This window comes from Clinocottus analis, unplaced genomic scaffold (genome assembly GCF_023055335.1).
Source record: "Clinocottus analis isolate CAN_PGR_092001 unplaced genomic scaffold, fCliAna1.0.p SCAF_9, whole genome shotgun sequence".
Classification (NCBI taxonomy): Eukaryota; Metazoa; Chordata; class Actinopteri; order Perciformes; family Cottidae; genus Clinocottus; species Clinocottus analis.
Window position 1 is genome coordinate 10,842,971 of NW_027176251.1, and position 19,872 is coordinate 10,862,842.

The 19,872-nt window shown below is 38.6% G+C and overlaps 3 protein-coding genes across 3 annotated transcripts; all 3 read right to left on the bottom strand.

Moving 5' to 3' along the window:
* Nucleotides 1–830: 830 nt before the first annotated feature.
* LOC137781172 (sialic acid-binding Ig-like lectin 5) lies at nucleotides 831–6,149 on the bottom strand. The gene is made up of 8 exons (XM_068569762.1): nucleotides 6,104–6,149; nucleotides 5,357–5,764; nucleotides 4,781–5,077; nucleotides 3,089–3,370; nucleotides 2,713–2,994; nucleotides 2,465–2,576; nucleotides 1,376–1,418; nucleotides 831–1,229 (listed from the first exon to the last, which is right to left on the bottom strand). Exons 1-8 carry the CDS (start codon nucleotides 6,147–6,149, stop codon nucleotides 831–833), a joined length of 1,869 nt encoding a protein of 622 aa, XP_068425863.1.
* A 3,045-nt stretch (nucleotides 6,150–9,194) lies between these two features.
* LOC137781559 (sialic acid-binding Ig-like lectin 5) lies at nucleotides 9,195–14,340 on the bottom strand. Its single transcript, XM_068570398.1, has 12 exons — nucleotides 14,289–14,340; nucleotides 13,788–13,902; nucleotides 13,002–13,412; nucleotides 12,426–12,722; nucleotides 11,495–11,797; nucleotides 10,816–11,088; nucleotides 10,463–10,730; nucleotides 10,355–10,377; nucleotides 10,196–10,298; nucleotides 10,028–10,097; nucleotides 9,300–9,578; nucleotides 9,195–9,269 (listed from the first exon to the last, which is right to left on the bottom strand). The coding sequence occupies exons 2-12, from the start codon at nucleotides 13,846–13,848 to the stop codon at nucleotides 9,195–9,197; spliced, it is 2,163 nt and encodes a 720-aa protein (XP_068426499.1). The 5' UTR covers nucleotides 13,849–13,902; nucleotides 14,289–14,340.
* Nucleotides 14,341–15,675: 1,335 nt separating this feature from the next.
* LOC137781173 (sialic acid-binding Ig-like lectin 10) lies at nucleotides 15,676–19,517 on the bottom strand. Its single transcript, XM_068569766.1, has 8 exons — nucleotides 19,472–19,517; nucleotides 18,729–19,136; nucleotides 17,955–18,295; nucleotides 17,477–17,560; nucleotides 17,107–17,347; nucleotides 16,877–16,999; nucleotides 16,459–16,633; nucleotides 15,676–16,365 (listed from the first exon to the last, which is right to left on the bottom strand). The coding sequence occupies exons 1-8, from the start codon at nucleotides 19,515–19,517 to the stop codon at nucleotides 16,257–16,259; spliced, it is 1,527 nt and encodes a 508-aa protein (XP_068425867.1). The 3' UTR covers nucleotides 15,676–16,256.
* Between the last annotated feature and the right edge of the window lie 355 nt (nucleotides 19,518–19,872).

Here is a 19,872-nt window from a genome sequence, read left to right on the forward strand (position 1 = left end):
ACTAATAAGCACAACAGTTATACAGACAAGAAAAGATGGCAAAATGTATCAGTATGTACATATAGTACCTTAAAAAATGTTTACTACTCAATACTTTAGGTCCCCCCCCCCCCCCCCCCCACACACACACACACCTCTACATTTTAGATAAGTAATAGCAATACTCAAAGCTTTTACCAAATAGATAAAATATAATAATAATACTTTCTAAAATATTACTGTAAACAGAAAGTGCAACCAATCTGGAAATGCTGCAGCGTATGAAATCAGGCGAGACATTTTTTTTTCTTCATTTAGGTATGAAGACTTGGGTAAGGTTGGAAAGTAACACTACGGAAAGCACAACAGCAATGTTAAAGTTTCATTTTTCATTCTTATGAACGCATTGACTGTAAAGAGGAACAAATTATTCATAATTCATTTGAGGGATTTACACGTATGTGAGATTCTGATGAGCGAAGCTACAGAGTTGAGCTTTATTCTCTGTTTCTATGAAGAGGAACCCAAAATGCAAAACATCTGCCACCTGGTTGGAGTTTCGATTGCTATTTTAGGCTCACATCCTCTCACACGATGATTTCCTGTCAGACGAGTTGTGAATTCACGTGTCTATTATGTGAGTTAATTTAAAAAATAAAAAAAGTAATTTGGCCTGAAATGAAAATGCTCACGCACACACGCGCACACACGCACACACGCGCACACACGCGCACACACACACACACACAGTAAGATTAGTAATGCTTGTCTCACTAAATACTTTCACATCTGTCTACATTAAATCATTTGTTGTGTTTTGTCTTGCTTCCCCCCCCAAAAAGAGAGACACATTAACTGTTCAGTCCCTCCACCACGCTACACAGTCCTTCTTCCTCACTCATTATTTCATTCACATTGGAGTACACTCCCGCATCCTCACCTCCCTCCTCCTCCTTCTGCATACACTGTTTTGTCTCCTTCTCTTCCCCGATCATCCCCTCCTCCTCTTCCCTGACCCCCAACAGTCCACTGTCCTCAGCACCATCGTCTCGTCCCTCTTCTGTTTCTTTGTTCTTAATCTCGGCGTACTCTGTATCTGTGGTCTCTTGCTCATCCTCTGCCCCTGTGCGACTCTTCCTTTTCACCAAGGAGAAGTTGATGTCAGAGTACTCCACCTCTCTAGGTTGTCCAGCGGCCAGAGCTCCTTCTTCAGATTCCTCTCGGTCGTCCACTCCTTGACCAGCATCCATCTGTCAAGGTGATATTCGGAAATTATAAATCCTTTTCCAACTGATATGGGACATTTCTACATGCAGGCTACAACTGGTTCCTATTCAATATACTGTGTGGTTTGAAATCCAGCTTCAAATACCAGAGGAGCCGCTTGAGTCGTTACCATCTCCAGAGCCTCAACCACACCAGAGTTCTTCTGTTTACATCTGGGGAGAAAATAAATGAAACAAGAACAAATGTTACAAATCAACAATGAAGCAAAACTTATTACATGAAAGTCACTACTAAAAGTGTTATATATATATATATATATATATATATATATATATATATATATATATATATATATATATATATATATATATATATATTTAAAAAGGCTATACATTTTATTATTCCAGCCCACAACTGAACTTTTTACTATACATTTTACTTAAACTTTAATCCTATTTACCGTTTTATGTTTTATTTTTAGCATATGACAGTTAATTTTGGTGGCACAATGGTGCATAAATGTTTCTTCACAGCAAACAAAGCTGACCGGCCTTCAGTGTGTTTCTATGTTCTCCCTTATTTCCTGTGATCACTTCAGTTTAACGGCATTTAAAATGTACTAAATTAGAAGTTCTGAGAGTGTGTCGCAGTGTTTGTCAAGAAATTAAACCTAGTGCAACATTTACACGTGTGTGTGTGTGTGTGTGTGTGTGTGTGTGTGTGTGTGTGTGTGTGTGTGTGTGTGTGTGTGTGTGTGTGTGTGTACTATACGTATTGTCCCTGTAATTCACATAATGTGTCCAGTTGTCCGAGAGACAACCTTCTATACTTTGTGTATTGAAAACTGTATTTATAATTTCAGATTGAATTGGAAAATTTGTTGCCAAAAAAACACAATCACAAATCACAAACACAAGACACAATCTAAAGACAAAGACAACTAAATTTAAGTTTCTAGTTTATGTGAAATGATTATGTATACTACAATGAAATGCTTATACATTTATATATACATGTTTTATGGAAAAACACACACAAAAAAAATGTGAGCGCTATACTTGGATTATGGTTAGCGTTCATGATTAAGCTGTAAAATGGATCAAGAATGCTAAAACACTGTTGTGGTCGTTTTAAACAGATTAACTAATATTGCCTTGAACTTTTATACAAAATAAAGACAGAAAGAAAATAAAGAAAAGCAATGCATGGACGCCAATCAGAAGCACAGTTATGCAGGTAAAATAAACATAAAGAGTACCTGCAGCATGTGAGGAACAAACAGCAGATGGTCGCTGAGAGGAGAATCCCACTCACAAACGCAACGATGACTTGCAACTGTTTGAAGGCCACTAAAAATGTATAGAGCAGATCTGGAAGGGAGAGGGACAAGATGTTATAAGAAACAAGTCCTGATTGCTGCTGCTTCATGTTCATGATATTTGTACCAGATTAGCTTTTAAGAATGTGGTCAAGAGTTTGGGAGGTTTTATGTTTGTCAAAACTTACCGTCTTGTTTTGACTTCATTATTCCAACTGTGATGTTTTCTTTTGCTTCCCCAAGGTCATTCTTGCTGACACACTCAACAGTGGTGTAGTTGTGATTTTTTACAGATACAGTGATGCTGATGACAGTGTGGCTTGACTTATTGGTCGTGACAGAGTACTCAGTGTGAGTCTCCAACAGCGGCCAGCTGATGGTGGGTAAAGGAAAACCTTCACTGATGCACACACAGGTCAGGACCCCCGACTGAACCTCACATGCAGAACCACTTAAAAACTTTGGAAAAACTGCAAACACAAAAGAAAAAAACTCAACAACACAGCAAACATACAGTAAAACAATATAAAGATCTCTTGAACTAGACTAGTACGGCCAACTTACGTTTCACCTTTACTTCAGCAGGTGTAGTCACGTTGGTGATCTGGTGCTCTGCTGTACAGATGTACCGTCCAGAATATTCTGCTGTCACATTGAGGATGACAAGACTGGCTGTTCCAGTGTCGTTCTGCAGGACCTTTACATTTTCACTTTGCAGGACTTTGTTTGAACCAAGTTTAGTCCAGGTGAGGACAGAAGAAGGGACGCTTTCAACACTGCAGGTTAGATTCAGAGCATCGCCCTCTTTGACAGTTGTCACGCCAGTGATCACAGGTTTCTTCACATCTTGAAGACAAAGTTCAAGACAAAGTTTTACAATTTTGTCTGCAAATTCTTTATCTTCAATTAGTCGTTTTGAACAAAGGCTGAAAACCACCCGCGAGCCTCAAAATGCCTCAATAAGTGTGAAACCTTTTCTATGAAATAACTATGTTTAAAGCCCAATATGTAGGAAAGATATTGCAAAGGGAGCATTAAAATGTCATAAGATCAATATGTGTTTTCAGTCTGCCAGTCTTCTTCTTCTTCGTCTTCTTCTTTGAGGTTTATTGGTGGTTGGCAAACAACTGTTTGGTGCATTACCGCCACCGAGTGTGGATCAGGATGTCTTTTACCTGCCCTATCAAGAAAATAACTCTACTAAATAAAATAACGACTAACAAAACACTAACCACAAACCAAAATAAGAATAAAAAATTTCTGCCAGTTTAATTAACTCTCCTGTCATTTCAGATCATGCCACGCCCTCCTGATTATCCCTCATCCCCGTCACCTGGTCCTCACGCCCATCTCACCTGCAGCTTGTTCCCTCATTAGCTCAGTATTTAGGTCCCCTCACTTGCACTTGTTCCCTCATTAGCTCACTATTTAGGTCCCCTCACTTGCACTTGTTCCCTCATTAGCTCACTATTTAGGTCCCCTCACTTGCACTTGTTCTCGGCCAGATTGTCTTGTCCATTAAGTGCTAAACTCTTCAGTGAACCTTCGTATTATATTTTACCTGTTCTGACCGTGTTTTGCCTGTCTTGCTGACCTTGGATTTTGGCTGCCCCTTCTCGGATTTGTTTGACTGTGTTGATTAATCTCCCGGTTTTTGACTCCTGCCTGAATACTCTACTGAAAAGCTTTGTCTGCCATCTGCCTCTGAGTCGTGCATCTGTACTCATACCTGTTGCCTTTAGCAATAATATATATCGAGTTTGTATTAAATATCGACACATTGTTGGTTGCTGTTAATAAGAGAGCATCTAAACCGACGCAATGGTGGAGCGAGTAAATGAAGAGAGGGATCATCTCTACTATAGAGTAAACAAAGCCATAAATCATATTAATAAAAAGTTACTTTCTGATTGTTTCCTGGTGGTTACTTTCTAAACACCTTATCACAAACCTGCAGGAGTGTTGTTCAGATGTTTTGCTGTGCGGATGAAAGCAAAACATATTCTTTTGACAAGTTGAGGATGACAAGTGTGGCTTTTCCAGTGTCATTGTTTGGATATTTAATTCACTCAAATAAATCTAAACAATGATTTAATGCCCGTAAATTCCAAACATTTTTGCAAAAACACCGTTTATGCTTTAAAATCCAAACACACTTCAGAAAAATAAAAACAATGACATAACAAATATGAGAAATCATTTTAGATCATACAAAAATAAAGGTAGAGAACAAAGTGCAGTATCTGATATACTCACAGGACACATTCAGGGTCTCTGTCTCCTCTGTCGTCATGTTGTTTGTGAAGCTGACCTTACAGCTGACCTTGGTGCCGTGGTGTTCAGCTGAAGGGTTAAAGGTCAAAGTTGATCTGCGTCTCTGTGGGACATCAGTGATGTTTCCTGGGAGGTGAGAGTCCTTCTCTCCCGCTCCTCTCCACGTCCAGGTGATTTCAGGATCAGATCCAGAGCAGAGACCAGGAGCAGTGCAGGTCAGTGTGGTCTGCTGCCCCTCTATCAGAGGAGGAACCAGCACTGAGGGCTTCTGGGTAAGACCTGAAGGGAGAGCAGTCTATGAGTGGAGTCAGGTGAGCAGCCTGAAGGTCACCATTCACTTAAAGTCAGGCCAAAATAATCTGAAACTTTGTTAAACATCTCGATGGGGCAAGAAGTCAGAGTTTCATCAGGAAGTGCTGCAGCTCCTACTTGTTGCCCACAGAGGTCGACAAATGCCAAACATTATTTAATTATTATTTCATTCAGATTATAAATACAGAAAATGTGTTGAATAGAATGAACATCTTCAATGTTTGTATTTGTTGTAGCTCTTCATACCTTTAACAGAGACAGTTGCTGTTTGAGAGAATGTCAATCCCTCGACTTTCCAGTATGTGAAACCATTAACTCTGAGTTGATATTTTCCAGAGTCTGACTCAGTGAGATCATTGATGATGATGCTGCAGTTCTTCTGATCCACGTGGGGCTCCAACAGTGAAACTCGTCCTAAAAACTCAGACTGAACTTTGTTGTTGTTGCTTGTGTTGAATATAACGTCTGAATCACCACATCTCCTTTTAGATGTTGCACATTTGTACCACACCATATGTTGGGATGTAAATCCATCCTCAGTAGTGAAAGAACATGGAATCACAACACAGAGTCCAGCCTCTGCTTTTATTTCTCCTTTACTGAGAGTGATACAAAAGTTTTTGTCACAGTTTGTTGTTTCCTCCAGTGATTCACCTGTTGATGGAAACAGTGAGACAAAAACAGGGGAAGGAGAAATTTAAATCTTGATAATACTTCATGATATTTAATACAAGGCTATTACTGGGACAGTTTTTGTTTTCCAAAACTGCTATTTTCATCAATCAACATATTTATTTATACATAATAACCTTGGTATACAAGTAAAATATACTAGATATCATACATTTATTTTAGTTTCTCCCAATGTTCCCCAGTGGGTCAACAGATGTTTTGAGTGATGCTTCTAATCAGGATATTTATCATGGCAAATATATTAAGTTAATATCCTAATTGTTGGCGTCAACACAAGATTATAATAAAAGATGCATATACCTGCGTCAGCAGAGAAGAGCAGAGCCGTCCAGATGAGAACAAACATCCTGATGTGATGATTGAGACGGTCGATGTCTTTTCCTTTCACAAGAACAAACATTCAAATGTTTCACTTGATGAAACTGGAGCAGAAAAACCTCCACGGTTGACGGCAAAGCTTTAAATACACGATGCTACAGGTTCACGTTTGATAAATGTTGCAAACATCATCTTCAGAGTTGTGAGTCCCAAAAAATGTGGTTTGGGTTTCAGACGCTTTGTAATATCTGTTCCATAAAACTGTTCAATAAATAAACTTAAATTATCTGGAGAGCAGCTCTTTTCAACCCCACCAATGAAATATACACGTTAGTTTACAAGTAAGTCGAGGAATTATGAAAAACATTTAATGACATTGGAAAGGAAAGAATGACTTTTACAGTTTCCATTTACAATAAAACAATTGTTTTTAAGTAAGGTTAAGTTTTTACCTCTTTTGATCTCGTTCTCCTGCTCTCTTCTCACCACAGTGATCTCTGCTGAGCGTCTCTCTGACTCTTCCTCTCTTCGTCTTCCTTTTTACTTCGTTCCTCTTTGCGCTACAACCTTTTTTTAAGGAAGTTTCTCTTCACACTGCTGGCCCTCGTTGGACTGCCACACTCACAAATCTCTCAAATGTGTGCACATGTTAATACATATACTAAATATCAAGTTCAAATTGTAACTTTAACACTGAATAATGAAATGAGAAAAATGTCTTCTTTATTTTATTATCTTCAGAACTGTAAATGATAGAGGAACTCTGAGAAAGGGGAAGTACCATATGTGAGTTGAAGAAACTTGTGTAACCTCACGAAACTAAATATCTCATCTACCACCTATCCTTCTACAGTGTAATGCACATACATCACATACATGTGCAGAGAGGAGGGTGTTGGATGTGCATGCATGTGAATGGTCTGTAACTATAATGTTCAATTAAGTGCATGAAATACCTGTGCATGAACCTTTATATTTGTAACAGTATGGTTTTTATGGTTTATGGTGCAACATCTTTAAGTTGTGTTCTCAGAAAAGTCTCTGTATGTATTCAAACATTGCCTTACATGGCATCACTGTATTCTTTCTAATAACTTCCTGTTTACTCTTTAAGATGGTAGATTATAACTATAACTATATTTAGCTGCTAACTAGTTCCACGTTTGTCCTCATGAGCTTCTATTTGTCTGCGTATTGAAGAGTCCCACTTATCAGAAGGAAAAAAAGGTTTTTTGGTTATTGAAAACTCATGATTTCACCCCAAACATAAACAAGTGTGTTTTTTGTTTAAATGAAACCAAGTTGATTCCTGTAACATGTTAAAAAGGGAAGTAATCTACGAATTTCTAAAAGAACACTAACAGGGTTGTAGAGACAAAATGGGCCAAACCTTTGATCAGTTTGAAAAAAGAGATAAATCCAAAACGTTAAAACTTATTTTCTTCTTTTTTATTATAAAAAGCATATAGGTCTGCAGTTTGTAGTTTAACAACTCTTTATATTTTATATAAAATTAATCCATAAAATCCACACCTGTTTAAAAGTAACATAAGAGTATATTTTTTTTAAACTTTCTTGAAACGATACTAACATGCATATATACATAAACATTTCTGCTTTACTTGCCCTGAAGAATCCCATACAAATTAAATTCCACTGTCATCAACGGAGACAAAAATCTACTGTCTTCATGAACACATACGTCATTAAGTTCAGTATTAACTGATATGAATATTCAGCAGTCTGAGTTAAAGTATAAAATATGAAAAAATACACATTTTGTATCACAATCTGTAACTTTTGAAAAGGCCCACTTGTCTGCCAAATCCTCATATTATCTTTGGTTGATCTTTGAAATGCATTTTGGGGTGTAGATTTACAATTGGAATTGCTTTTGGAAGTGATTTAACTATTTTAATATCCTATTATTGAATTAAAACAGACTTGACAAAATGTCAACCTGTCCTTTGAGTTTCTTTGCTGCAGAAACTTTGAATGAAAATGAAACAAGATTAAGATGCTCCAGCTATGCTAGTGGCTCTGTCAAGCGCACTGATGTTGTAAGCTAAATGCTAACATGGGCATGCTAACTTACTTACAATATGATGCTAACATGGATGTTCAGCAGGTAACATGTTTGACATATTCATTTTAGCTAGAATAAAATAACATTTGCTAATTGCTTTGAACACAACATACAGCAAAAGGGAATTGAAATGTCTTAAGTTTTGCAGGTATTTTGGTAATTTATTGAAAGGGAATTTTTCACAGTGAACATTTTAAAACTGCTACCATCATCTGATGGTATCAGTTTTAAAATGTTCAGGGATAACCAGTTAATTATTCTGAGGTGGACGTATGTATTTCTGCCATATTTCATGGCAATCCATCCGATATTGTTTAGACAGCTCAATCGAATCCACATGCCAACCTGGAGCCAGAGGAAGTCACAGGATGCACAAAGGCCTTGGGATACATCTAATGGGGAACATGAATCACACTTCGTGGAAATCCATCCCATAGTTGTTGAGATATTTCCGTCTAATCGAAAGTGGTCGGACAAATCAATTATTTGACTGATCATCATCCCTAGAGCCACACAAAGACAAGAAGACACCGCTCACCTCCACAGCATGAAAGTGAGGGTTCATTTTCACCTCTGGCAAAGAAACGTGCGCCACTCAGAAGAGCTTTGGGTCGACCAGAGAGACACTGAAGGCACATGCTAGTTAGGCAATATGTATCTAAAGCACACTTTAGCTCTTAGGAGCAGAGAGGGCGAAGGTGGTTGTCCCTGTAATGACGGTGTCAACTTCTTTATGGTTGTGTGTAGACTAATCGGATTAATGTGAAAAGTCAACACATTGAAGCACAAAAACACCTGAAAAGGGAAACTCTGTCCAACTTCCAGTCCACAGTCAAATGAATGGATTTGCACAGACCTCAACAAATAGAGGTGTGAAGCGTCTGTCACTTCATTTCTCCACAGGCTGAATTAAAGACCACGCTGGGAGAAATCGTTCACAGGACACACGATGAGGATAAAGAAACTTTATCCTCAAAGCATCAGTCATCAAATCTCAGACATAATATCCTTCACGTTGGAGTACACCACAGCGTCCTCCCCGTCGTCCTCTCCAGGATCACACTGTTTTGTCTCTTCGTCCTCCTTGATCACCCCCCCCTCCAACACATAACCTTCCTCTCCGACAGTGTTTTCAGTTTCCTCTTTGGCGTTTTTCTTAATTTCAGCATACTCTGTGGTTTCTTGCTTCTTTTCTGCCTCTTTGGCGTTCCTTCTTCTCAACACGGAGAAATCAATGCTGGCGTACTGCACATCTTTAGGTCCACCATTGTGATCAGGGGCGGCTTGCTCTGTGGCCACGGCTGCTTCTCCTCCATCAGCAAACTTTTGGTAGTAGGTCTGATCATCTTCGACTGTTTGACAAGCCTCTATCTGTCAGGTGTCAGGTATAACGTCATTTATACAACGTCATTATACACTTTATTTAGCAGCCGCAACATGAATGAACTAAAAAAAAATCAGCTTGAAGCTGCTTAGCTATGAACTGACTAAAGCTTTGTTTATACTTGCCCGCAGAGTATGTACTGAGGAGTTTATACTCTCTGTGCTGCATTATTCACCAGAGGGCGTACAAACCAAATGAACTATGACTATTGCAAAAAACAATGAGTGAAACCCATAGATAATCCCTGAGACTGAAGGTGTAACTGGCAAAAGCCATAAACTAACCTCCACAATGCCGAAGAGGGACTGAAATGAACTGTAAACTCATATCTCATATTCATACTATGTCTGTCTCTGTTAAAATAGTCTTCTGGAAAGAATAAAAACATCAATACAACAGGTGATCCTAACATTTTGAGCAGAATGAATATAAATACCAGTGGATCCTCTGGACTAGTCACCATCTCCAGAGTCTCATCCCGATTTCTAGAGATATTGTTTTTTTTTCTGAAAAAACGTTTTCAAAGAGGAACAAATTAACACTTATTTAGTCATATTATCCACAAACAACAGCCAGGAATTAATCGTTTGATTGAATAGCGTACCTGTGGCATTTTATGGCCAAACAGCAAAGGAGTGTTGAAAGAAGTACTCCAAGCAAGAAGGCAAGGATGACCTCCAGCCATGAAACTAGTCTTTTGGGATCATCTGCAATCAACAGGAACAAAAGAAAAATGTCTGTACATGTCGTTCTGAACGATGACAGCTTGCCAAATGGTTGTCCCAACTACAAAAAGGCCATAGTGGAAAATGTGGGTACTTAAGATGTCCTAAAGTGTGTTAGCTGAAAACACTCACTCTTATGTTCTGACACGTTTATTCGGATGTTGAGGTTTTCTCTCGCTTCCCCATTTCCACTGCTGCTGACACACTCAATAGTGCTGCTGTGGTCGCTTGCAGTCAGAGTGGCGGTGCTGTTGACTGTGTGGTTAAACACAGTGGTGATCACAGAGTACTCAGTGCGGTTCTTCAACAGTGGCCATCTGATGGTGGGTAGAGGAAAACCTTCACTGATGCACACACAGGTCAGGACCCCCGACTGAACCTCACACTCTGAGTTCTTTAGGATCTTTGAAAACCCTGAAAGTACACAAGCAGAATCACAATGTCACAACAAAATGCTGATAGTGTGGAAATAAACTTCCTTCAAATAGTGTCTACTTACAAGTCACTGTTACGTCAGCATATGTCGTCACAGTCTTGCCCAGGTGTTGTGCTGTACAGATGTACCGTCCGGAAGCCTCGGTCGTCACGTTATGGAGGACGAGTGTGGCCGATCCACTGTCCTTCTTAGGTCCACTGTCCAGCTTTGTGTTGTTAAAACCAAGTACAGTCCATGTGATATGAGATGGAGGAAAACTTTCAACACTACAGGTTAAACTCAGAGCATCTCCCTCCTGAACCGTTGTATGACCAGTGACGACAGGTTTCTTCATGTCTGTGAAGCAAATTAAATTAAATATATTTCCAGTTTCGATACGGTGAAGAAGTTGGAAACAACAAGATATTTTGTGATTGCGTTCATGAATTGTCTGCAGGATGTTTTTATATATATTTTACCACTGGAGGGCGCCAACACCTAAAGGTTTTCAGACTCTGATCAATTTAGTTTTAACAGACACAATATTGTCATTTGTATGATTTTAAACAATCTGGCTCGTAACAACCGGGAAGCCTTCGCCTCCATAGAAGATGTCCATTGAGGTGTTCCCACATGTATTTGAAGGTGAGAGAGTGGAAGTCATTAAGGATTCACTTCGTTTCAAGGTTGTTCTCTGCTTGAAACACGGTTGAAAAGAAAGTGGAAATACTGCAATAAATGTTCAGCTGTACAATGTACTTACATATGACTTTCACGTCGACATTTTCCACCAGTGTTATATTCAGATATGTTGCTCTGCAGATGTAGAGTCCAGAGTCCTCTGTTGTCACATTAGAGATGGAAAAAGTGCCCATTGCACTTTCTCTCTGCTTGAAGGGCTCAGTGTTGTTCTGCCGATTCGTTTCTGTTCCATTTTGCCCTTTTGTATCAGGAGGTGTTGTCCACATGATGAGAGATGGAGGGAAACTTTCAACACTGCAGGTCAGATTTAGAGTCTCACCCTCCTTCACGCTTGTATTCCCAGTGATTCTAAGGTCCTTCACATCTATGAGACAACACGACACACACACACACACACACACACACACACACACACACACACACACACACACACACACACACACCATGTGTCAGTAGGTGAAGAAGAGATAGAGATCATTTGTCACAACAGCAAGTTCAAAATAAGCCGTGGACAAACAACCTGAAAATTGAACACTGAACAAAAGTAAATTATAATACTATCATGATGTGTTGAAATGTTACTTTGTTACATTTTGTTTTTGGCGAGAAAAGGTAATGAAAATTGTTGTTTAAAGGAAACAATTTTACCTCAATATAAAACAGAAATTTAGGACTTATGACAAGTTTAACTTCCTAACACCAGCTCTAACTTAGCTCATAAATTATAATATATAATTTAAACTATGCCAAGATTTAGTTTTCAATCAAAGCAAGTGCCTTATCATTTGAATCGTTTGCTTTATACAGATAACCACAATAGATGTCAATAACAAGTTAAAAGGATAATATTTAGCTAACAATGACTAGCGGTGCATCGCGAGTATTTTATCAAATGTTAAAGCACCAACAAATTCACAACTCTCCTGTATTTTTCTATATTAGATCATAAAAAATAAAGGTAGAGAACAAAGTGCAGTATCTGATATACTCACAGGACACATTCAGGGTCTCTGTCTCCTCTGTCGTCATGTTGTTTGTGAAGCTGACCTTACAGCTGACCTTGGTGCCGTGGTGTTCAGCTGAAGGGTTAAAGGTCAAAGTTGATCTGCGTCTCTGTGGGACATCAGTGATGTTTCCTGGGAGGTGAGAGTCCTTCTCTCCCGCTCCTCTCCACGTCCAGGTGATTTCAGGATCAGATCCAGAGCAGAGACCAGGAGCAGTGCAGGTCAGTGTGGTCTGCTGCCCCTCTATCAGAGGAGGAACCAGCACTGAGGGCTTCTGGGTAAGACCTGAAGGGAGAGCAGTCTATGAGTGGAGTCAGGTGAGCAGCCTGAAGGTCACCATTCACTTAAAGTCAGGCCAAAATAATCTGAAACTTTGTGAAACATCTCCATGGGGCAAGAAGTCAGAGTTTCATCAGGAAGTGCTGCAGCTCCTACTTGTTGCCCACAGAGGTCGACAAATGCCAAACATTATTTAATTATTATTTCATTCAGATTATAAATACAGAAAATGTGTTGAATCGAATGAACATCTTCAATGTTTGTATTTGTTGTAGCTCTTCATACCTTTAACAGAGACAGTTGCTGTTTGAGAGAATGTAAATCCCTCGACTTTCCAGTACGTGAAACCATTAACTCTGAGTTGATATTTTCCAGAGTCTGACTCAGTGAGATCATTGATGATGATGCTGCAGTTCTTCTGATTCACGTCGGGCTCCAACAGTGAAACTCGTCCTAAAAACTCAGACTGAACTTTGTTGTTGTTGTTGTTTGTGTGGAATATAACGTCTGAATCACCACATCTCCCTTTAGATGGTGCACATTTGTACCACACCATATGTTGGGATGTAAATCCATCCTCAGTAGTGAAAGAACATGGAATCACAACACAGAGTCCAGCCTCTGCTTTTATTTCTCCGTTACTGAGAGTGATACAGAATCCATTGAAACAGTGTTTTATTTCCTCCAGTGATTCACCTGTTTATGTAAACAGAGGAGAAAAAACAATTATGATTTATTAAAGGATGAAAACAGGCTATTACTATGCTTTTGTTACATATAACTGCTGTTGGAAGCAGCTTCAATCAGACAGCAACATAACATTTATATATTTAATATGTTTCTTCATCCATAATTAATTTTAAAAAAAAAAGCCATTTAAATAACTATTCATGCAAGTCAGAGTTTCCATGAATGTAAACTAATGCTGTTATGAGCAGGTAAGAGAACTAACTGTAATTTGGCAGCATGTCAGGAAAACATATGGACATTTATCAATATTGCTATCTATTTAATTCATGCTTCAAAGCTTTCACGTTGGCACAAGAACACTTTCAGGGTAAAGACACGTACCTGTGACAGCCTTGTTTCCTCTCACAGAGAAAAGCAGAGTCGCCCAGATGAGAACAAACATCCTGATTGTTGATGACTGGAGCCGTCAGTCTCTCCCTCCAGGTCCAACTGTTCACTGAAAGTGCAATAAGCACAAGAGGAACTGAAGCAAAGGAAGCTCTGCCGCTGACATCACAGATCTTAATACAGGACGTTGCTCATTAACTTATTCCACTGTTGCAACATCTGTTCTCGAAAAGATCCTTTATAGTAAGTGAACGTTTTTACAATAATCTAAACAGCAACTGCAGCTTTGGGACAACTGAACCTTTTACTGAATTCACCACCAAATTAATGAATTAATCCTCCCATCCCTGAGCATAATTTTCTCAAGTATCGTCCACCCTTATTTCACCAGAAAATCCAGTCATGCTGAAAGACAATTGCAAGAATGACTCAGTTCAACTTACATTCACACTGCAAAGATATGTTTTAAACATAACTATAAATGTTGTGTTTTACCTTTTCCTTACTCTCTCCTGCTCTGGTCTCTCAACAGTGGTCACTGTGAAGTGGTTCTTCCTATAACTGACTCTTCCTCCTCTTTTGTGCAACAACAAGATTTCAGGAAGTTTCCCAATACACTGATGTGCAACACTTGTCCTCTCTTGTGACTTACAGGCTTTTATACTCTTATATATTATAATATCAATGCATGTGTATCATATCTCTTATGAGATACTTTTGCCCCTTTAACATTGAATGATGAAATGTGTTTTTTACGTTTGCTCGTTGTTTTTAGAGCTTCTCCCCGACTGTGAGGTAATGTGAAAGTTTTTGAATAAAGGGAAGTACTGTAAATGTTTTTTCCCCCAAAGAAATCTTGTAATATTGATAAACCCCAAACAATTTCAAGCACTGGACACAGTTTTTTCTGTGTTGATATTGAACTACTGTAGATAGCTTATTTAACTCCTTAACAACACACAACACAACAGTTTACGAGGCAATATATGCTCGAGTCATGATGGTCAAAAGAACATTGTTTTAAACGTGTAATAAAATGATAACTTGTGATGGATTGAGTGCATTAAGAACCAAGAGAGTCAAATACAAATGAACCGCTTTTAGCATTTCCACATTTAAAACTGCACGCAGCAACTTAAGAAGCACTTCTGCGTTATTGTGTCTTTTTTCTGGTTTATAATTGGGCAATGTATGTAGATCTCTGAACATGTAGTGAATATTCTTTCGCTGTGTTCTCTGTATCTCTGATAACGTCCTGTTTTCAATTTAAGGTACTCGATTAAAACAGTTTCTTGCAAAGCACTAGCTCAAATGCGTCTCAATCATTTAGTATAAGTCTGATGCCTCGTAGCAGAACCTGTAGAAAATGGTAAATGTGTCTTAACAAGTCTGTGTGATTATAATCACCATAACAATCAATTGTGAAGTCTAAATTTAAACTAGGCCAAGTTAAAACCTTGTACATGGCCGGACTATATGGTCAATGCACTGCAGCGTATACTGTGAATTCCTGGACGTTAAATGTTCATGTTAATTTTTCTATGGTGGTGCCTGTAATATTTGTCCTTAAAATGAATGAAAGGAGGACACTATTTGAAGTACAGCTTTAACGTTGTTATTTCAGGAATATTTGAGTCACATTCAGACTTGTTGTGTCTCTCTTTCCCTCTCTTTGCGTCCATGAAGTCTCCTGTGCTCTTTCATCTATGTTCCATCCACATCCCCTGTCTATCTATCAAGGTCAACAAACACTTAATAATGATAGGAATTCCTGTATTTTCTCAAATAAAGGCTTGCCCCCAAAACAAGCCTTTATTGACTGGTATAGGCAGTGTTTGAATGCAGAACTCTCAAGTGTAATGGTGTAGATTGCTCTGTTTTATTGATTTTAAAAGATCTTAATACTTCTTACATCACAGCATCAACAACAATGTTATGTTACTGACATCAGCTAAAAATCAAAATGTTCCCATCAGCAAAGTGGATGTTTGAAGAACTTCAACTGTCTTTCACGTTGGCAACATGTCCATTAAACATAAAATTCAATTCAACTGGGCTTGCATGCTTTTAACACAGATGATCCATTGATATTTTGGCTAATCCAGGGTATCTAACGAGAAAACTCACACAGGTGCAGATACTACATGCCCAAAAGAAGAAAATCTTTACAAAGAAATGTGCAAATATAGAAAACAACCAAATACTTAAATAATTATGATAAATAATGTAATATTGTTGTATTATAATGAACACAATACTCATATAATGATTTTTCATTGTTTGTCATATGTGGCAAAATACATCTTTACTTATTAATTCATAAACATCTGCCCAAATGCTTAGTGGACCTCCACTTGACAATACTTTACGAAGCAAAATATAAGTTACAGTTAAAAATAAAAATAACTCTAAGAAATGCCATATTGATTCAATCCTCCACTTCCTGGTAGAAGCTGACTCGTGTTAGTTCAGAGGTTGAGCAATAACGTCGTACTCTGGTGAGGAGTCCATTTTCCGCAGTGACGTGTACGTTCTGTCCTCCTGGTTTGGTTTCACCTTTTTCCTTGTGTTCCTTTGAAGAGAAGCAAGAGGGAGACACGTGTGGTCTAAAAGTCTCCACTGCAGCAACAGAGTGATCAACACATAAAAAGATGAAGTAACATACCAAAAGAACATCAAGAACATCAAGAGGATGACGTTCACAATGAGAGAAACAACTGCAACGATGACCCAGGGAAGTGCTGCACTCGATCCATGTTGATCTGTGATTACAAATGACATTGTGTAGTTTGTGAAACTTTTAAAACTGTAAGCTCGTTGGCTGCTGTGTGAACGATAAACTCCCATTTAAGCGGTGTTAGCTGTAAGTGATAGATACCAAATGATCGCCGATAGTGGGGTTTTCTGTTCTGACATAAGAAACAATCAAAATGACATGAACTCCATTGAATTAGATTATTTGTTTTTAAAACATTTAACATAATGCACATTTTTGTAGGATCCACTCAACAATTATTATTTTTTAATACACATAATTTAATACATTCTTCGTGAAGTCAGTGATTGGTTATGTGTGTGTTCACCTTCCCGCCTCTCTGAAGTTATGATGGTGACGTTGAGTTGCACATTTCCAACTTTCCCGCTGCTGACACATTGAACAGCACTGTTGCTGTGGTCTTTTACAGGGGGGATGATGGTGCTGTTGACTGTGTGTTGGACACAGTGACGCTGACATAGTGCTCAGTGGGGTTCTTGAGTGTGTCATAAAGTAGAGGTCAAGCGTCTGGGAGGTATTGTGTTTGTCAAAACTTACCGTCTTGTTTTGACTTCATTATTCCAACTGTGATGTTTTCTTTTGCTTCCCCAAGGTCATTCTTGCTGACACACTCAAAAGTGGTGTAGTTGTGATTTTTTACAGATACAGTGATGCTGATGACAGTGTGGCTTGACTTATTGGTCGTGACAGAGTACTCAGTGTGAGTCTCCAACAGCGGCCAGCTGATGGTGGGTAAAGGAAAACCTTCACTGATGCACACACAGGTCAGGACCCCCAACTGAACCTCACATGCAGAACCATTTAAAAACTTTGGAAAAACTGCAAACACAAAAAAAACCCTCAACAACACAGCAAACATACAGTAAAACAATATAAAGATCTCTTAAACTAGACTAGTATGGGCTACCTGCACTAGTGCAGGTGTAGTCACGTTGGTGATCTGGTGCTCTGCAGTACAGATGTACTGACCAGAATATTCTGCTGTCACATGCTCGATAAACCCCCATGGGAGTGGTTTTTCCTTCTGTACCTCTTGTTCCCCGTGTTCAAGTAAACATATGAACCCCAAATGAGTTATAATACTTTTGTAATTTCATATGATTTATTTCAGAATTTAGTTTATTTATTTTATTCAGGGATTCTTAAAGTGTTGTTCAGATGTACAGCCCAAAATATTATTTTGGAAAGTTGAGAATGACAAGTGTGGCTTTTCCAGTGTCATTGTTCAGATCTTAAAATCCATCAAATAAATCTAAACAATGATTTAATGCCCGTAAATTCCAAACATTTTTGCAAAAACACCGTTTATGCTTTAAAATCCAAACACACGTCAGAAAAATAAAAACAATGACATAACAAATATGAGAAATCATTTTAGATCATACAAAAATAAAGGTAGAGAACAAAGTGCAGTATCTGATATACTCACAGGACACATTCAGGGTCTCTGTCTCCTCTGTCGTCATGTTGTTTGTGAAGCTGACCTTACAGGTGACCTTGGTGCCGTGGTGTTCAGCTGAAGGGTTAAAGGTCAAAGTTGATCTGCGTCTCTGTGGGACATCAGTGATGTTTCCTGGGAGGTGAGAGTCCTTCTCTCCCGCTCCTCTCCACGTCCAGGTGATTTCAGGATCAGATCCAGAGCAGAGACCAGGAGCAGTGCAGGTCAGTGTGGTCTGCTGCCCCTCTATCAGAGGAGGAACCAGCACTGAGGGCTTCTGGGTAAGACCTGAAGGGAGAGCAGTCTATGAGTGGAGTCAGGTGAGCAGCCTGAAGGTCACCATTCACTTAAAGTCAGGCCAAAATAATCTGAAACTTTGTTAAACATCTCCATGGGGCAAGAAGTCAGAGTTTCATCAGGAAGTGCTGCAGCTCCTACTTGTTGCCCACAGAGGTCGACAAATGCCGAACATTAGAGATTCAAGATTCTTTTCTTTTTTTATTGTCATATGCACAGATAACAGAGTTACTCTGTACAATGAAAAGCTTGTTTTGCTGGGTCCTCCTAACACATAATTACAGTAAACTTAAGGTAAACAAAATAAGGCACAAAATAGAGTAAGAGATTATTTATTTATTATTCCATTCAGACCTTAAATACAGAAAATGTGTTGAATAGAATGAACATCTTCAATGTTTGTATTTGTTGTAGCTCTTCATACCTTTAACAGAGACAGTTGCTGTTTGAGAGAATGTAAATCCCTCGTCTTTCCGGTCCGTGAAACCATTAACTCTGAGTTGATATTTTCCAGAGTCTGACTCAGTGAGATCATTGATGATGATGCTGCAGTTCTTCTGATTCACGTCGGGCTCCAACAGTGAAACTCGTCCTAAAAACTCAGGCTGAACTTTGTTGTTGTTGCTTGTGTGGAATATAACGTCTGAATCACCACATCTCCCTCTAGATGGTGCACATTTGTACCACACCATATGTTGGGATGTAAATCCATCACTAGTGTTGAAAGAACATGGAATCGCAACACAGAGTCCAGCCTCTGCTTTTATTTCTCCTTTACTGAGAGTGATACAGAAGTTGTTGTCACAGTGTGTTGTTTCCTCCAGTGATTCACCTGTTGATGGAAACAGAGGAAAAAAAACAAGGAGAAATTTAAATCTTGATAATACTTCATGATATTTAATACAAGGCTATTACTGGGACAGTTTTTGTTTTTACACAACTGCTATTTTCATCAATCAACATATTTATTTACACATAATAACTTTGGTAAACAAGTAAAATATACTATCCATTATACAATTATTTGTGTTCCTCCCAATGTTCCCCAGTGGGTCAACAGATGTTTTGAGTGATGCTTCTAATCAGGATATTTATCATGGCAAATATATTAAGTTAATATCCTAATTGTTGGCGTCAACACAAGATTATAATAAAAGATGCATATACCTGCGTCAGCAGAGAAGAGCAGAGCCGTCCAGATGAGAACAAACATCCTGATGTGATGATTGAGACGGTCGATGTCTTTTCCTTTCACAAGAACAAACATTCAAATGTTTCACTTGATGAAACTGGAGCAGAAAAACCTCCACGGTTGACGGCAAAGCTTTAAATACACGATGCTGCAGGTTCACGTTTGATAAATGTTGCAAACATCATCTTCAGGGTTGTGAGTCCCAAAAAATGTGGTTTGGGTTTCAGACGCTTTGTAATATCTGTTCCATAAAACTGTTCAATAAATAAACTTAAATTATCTGGAGAGCAGCTCTTTTCAACCCCACCAATGAAATATACACGTTAGTTTACAAGTAAGTCGAGGAATTATGAAAAACATTTAATGACATTGGAAA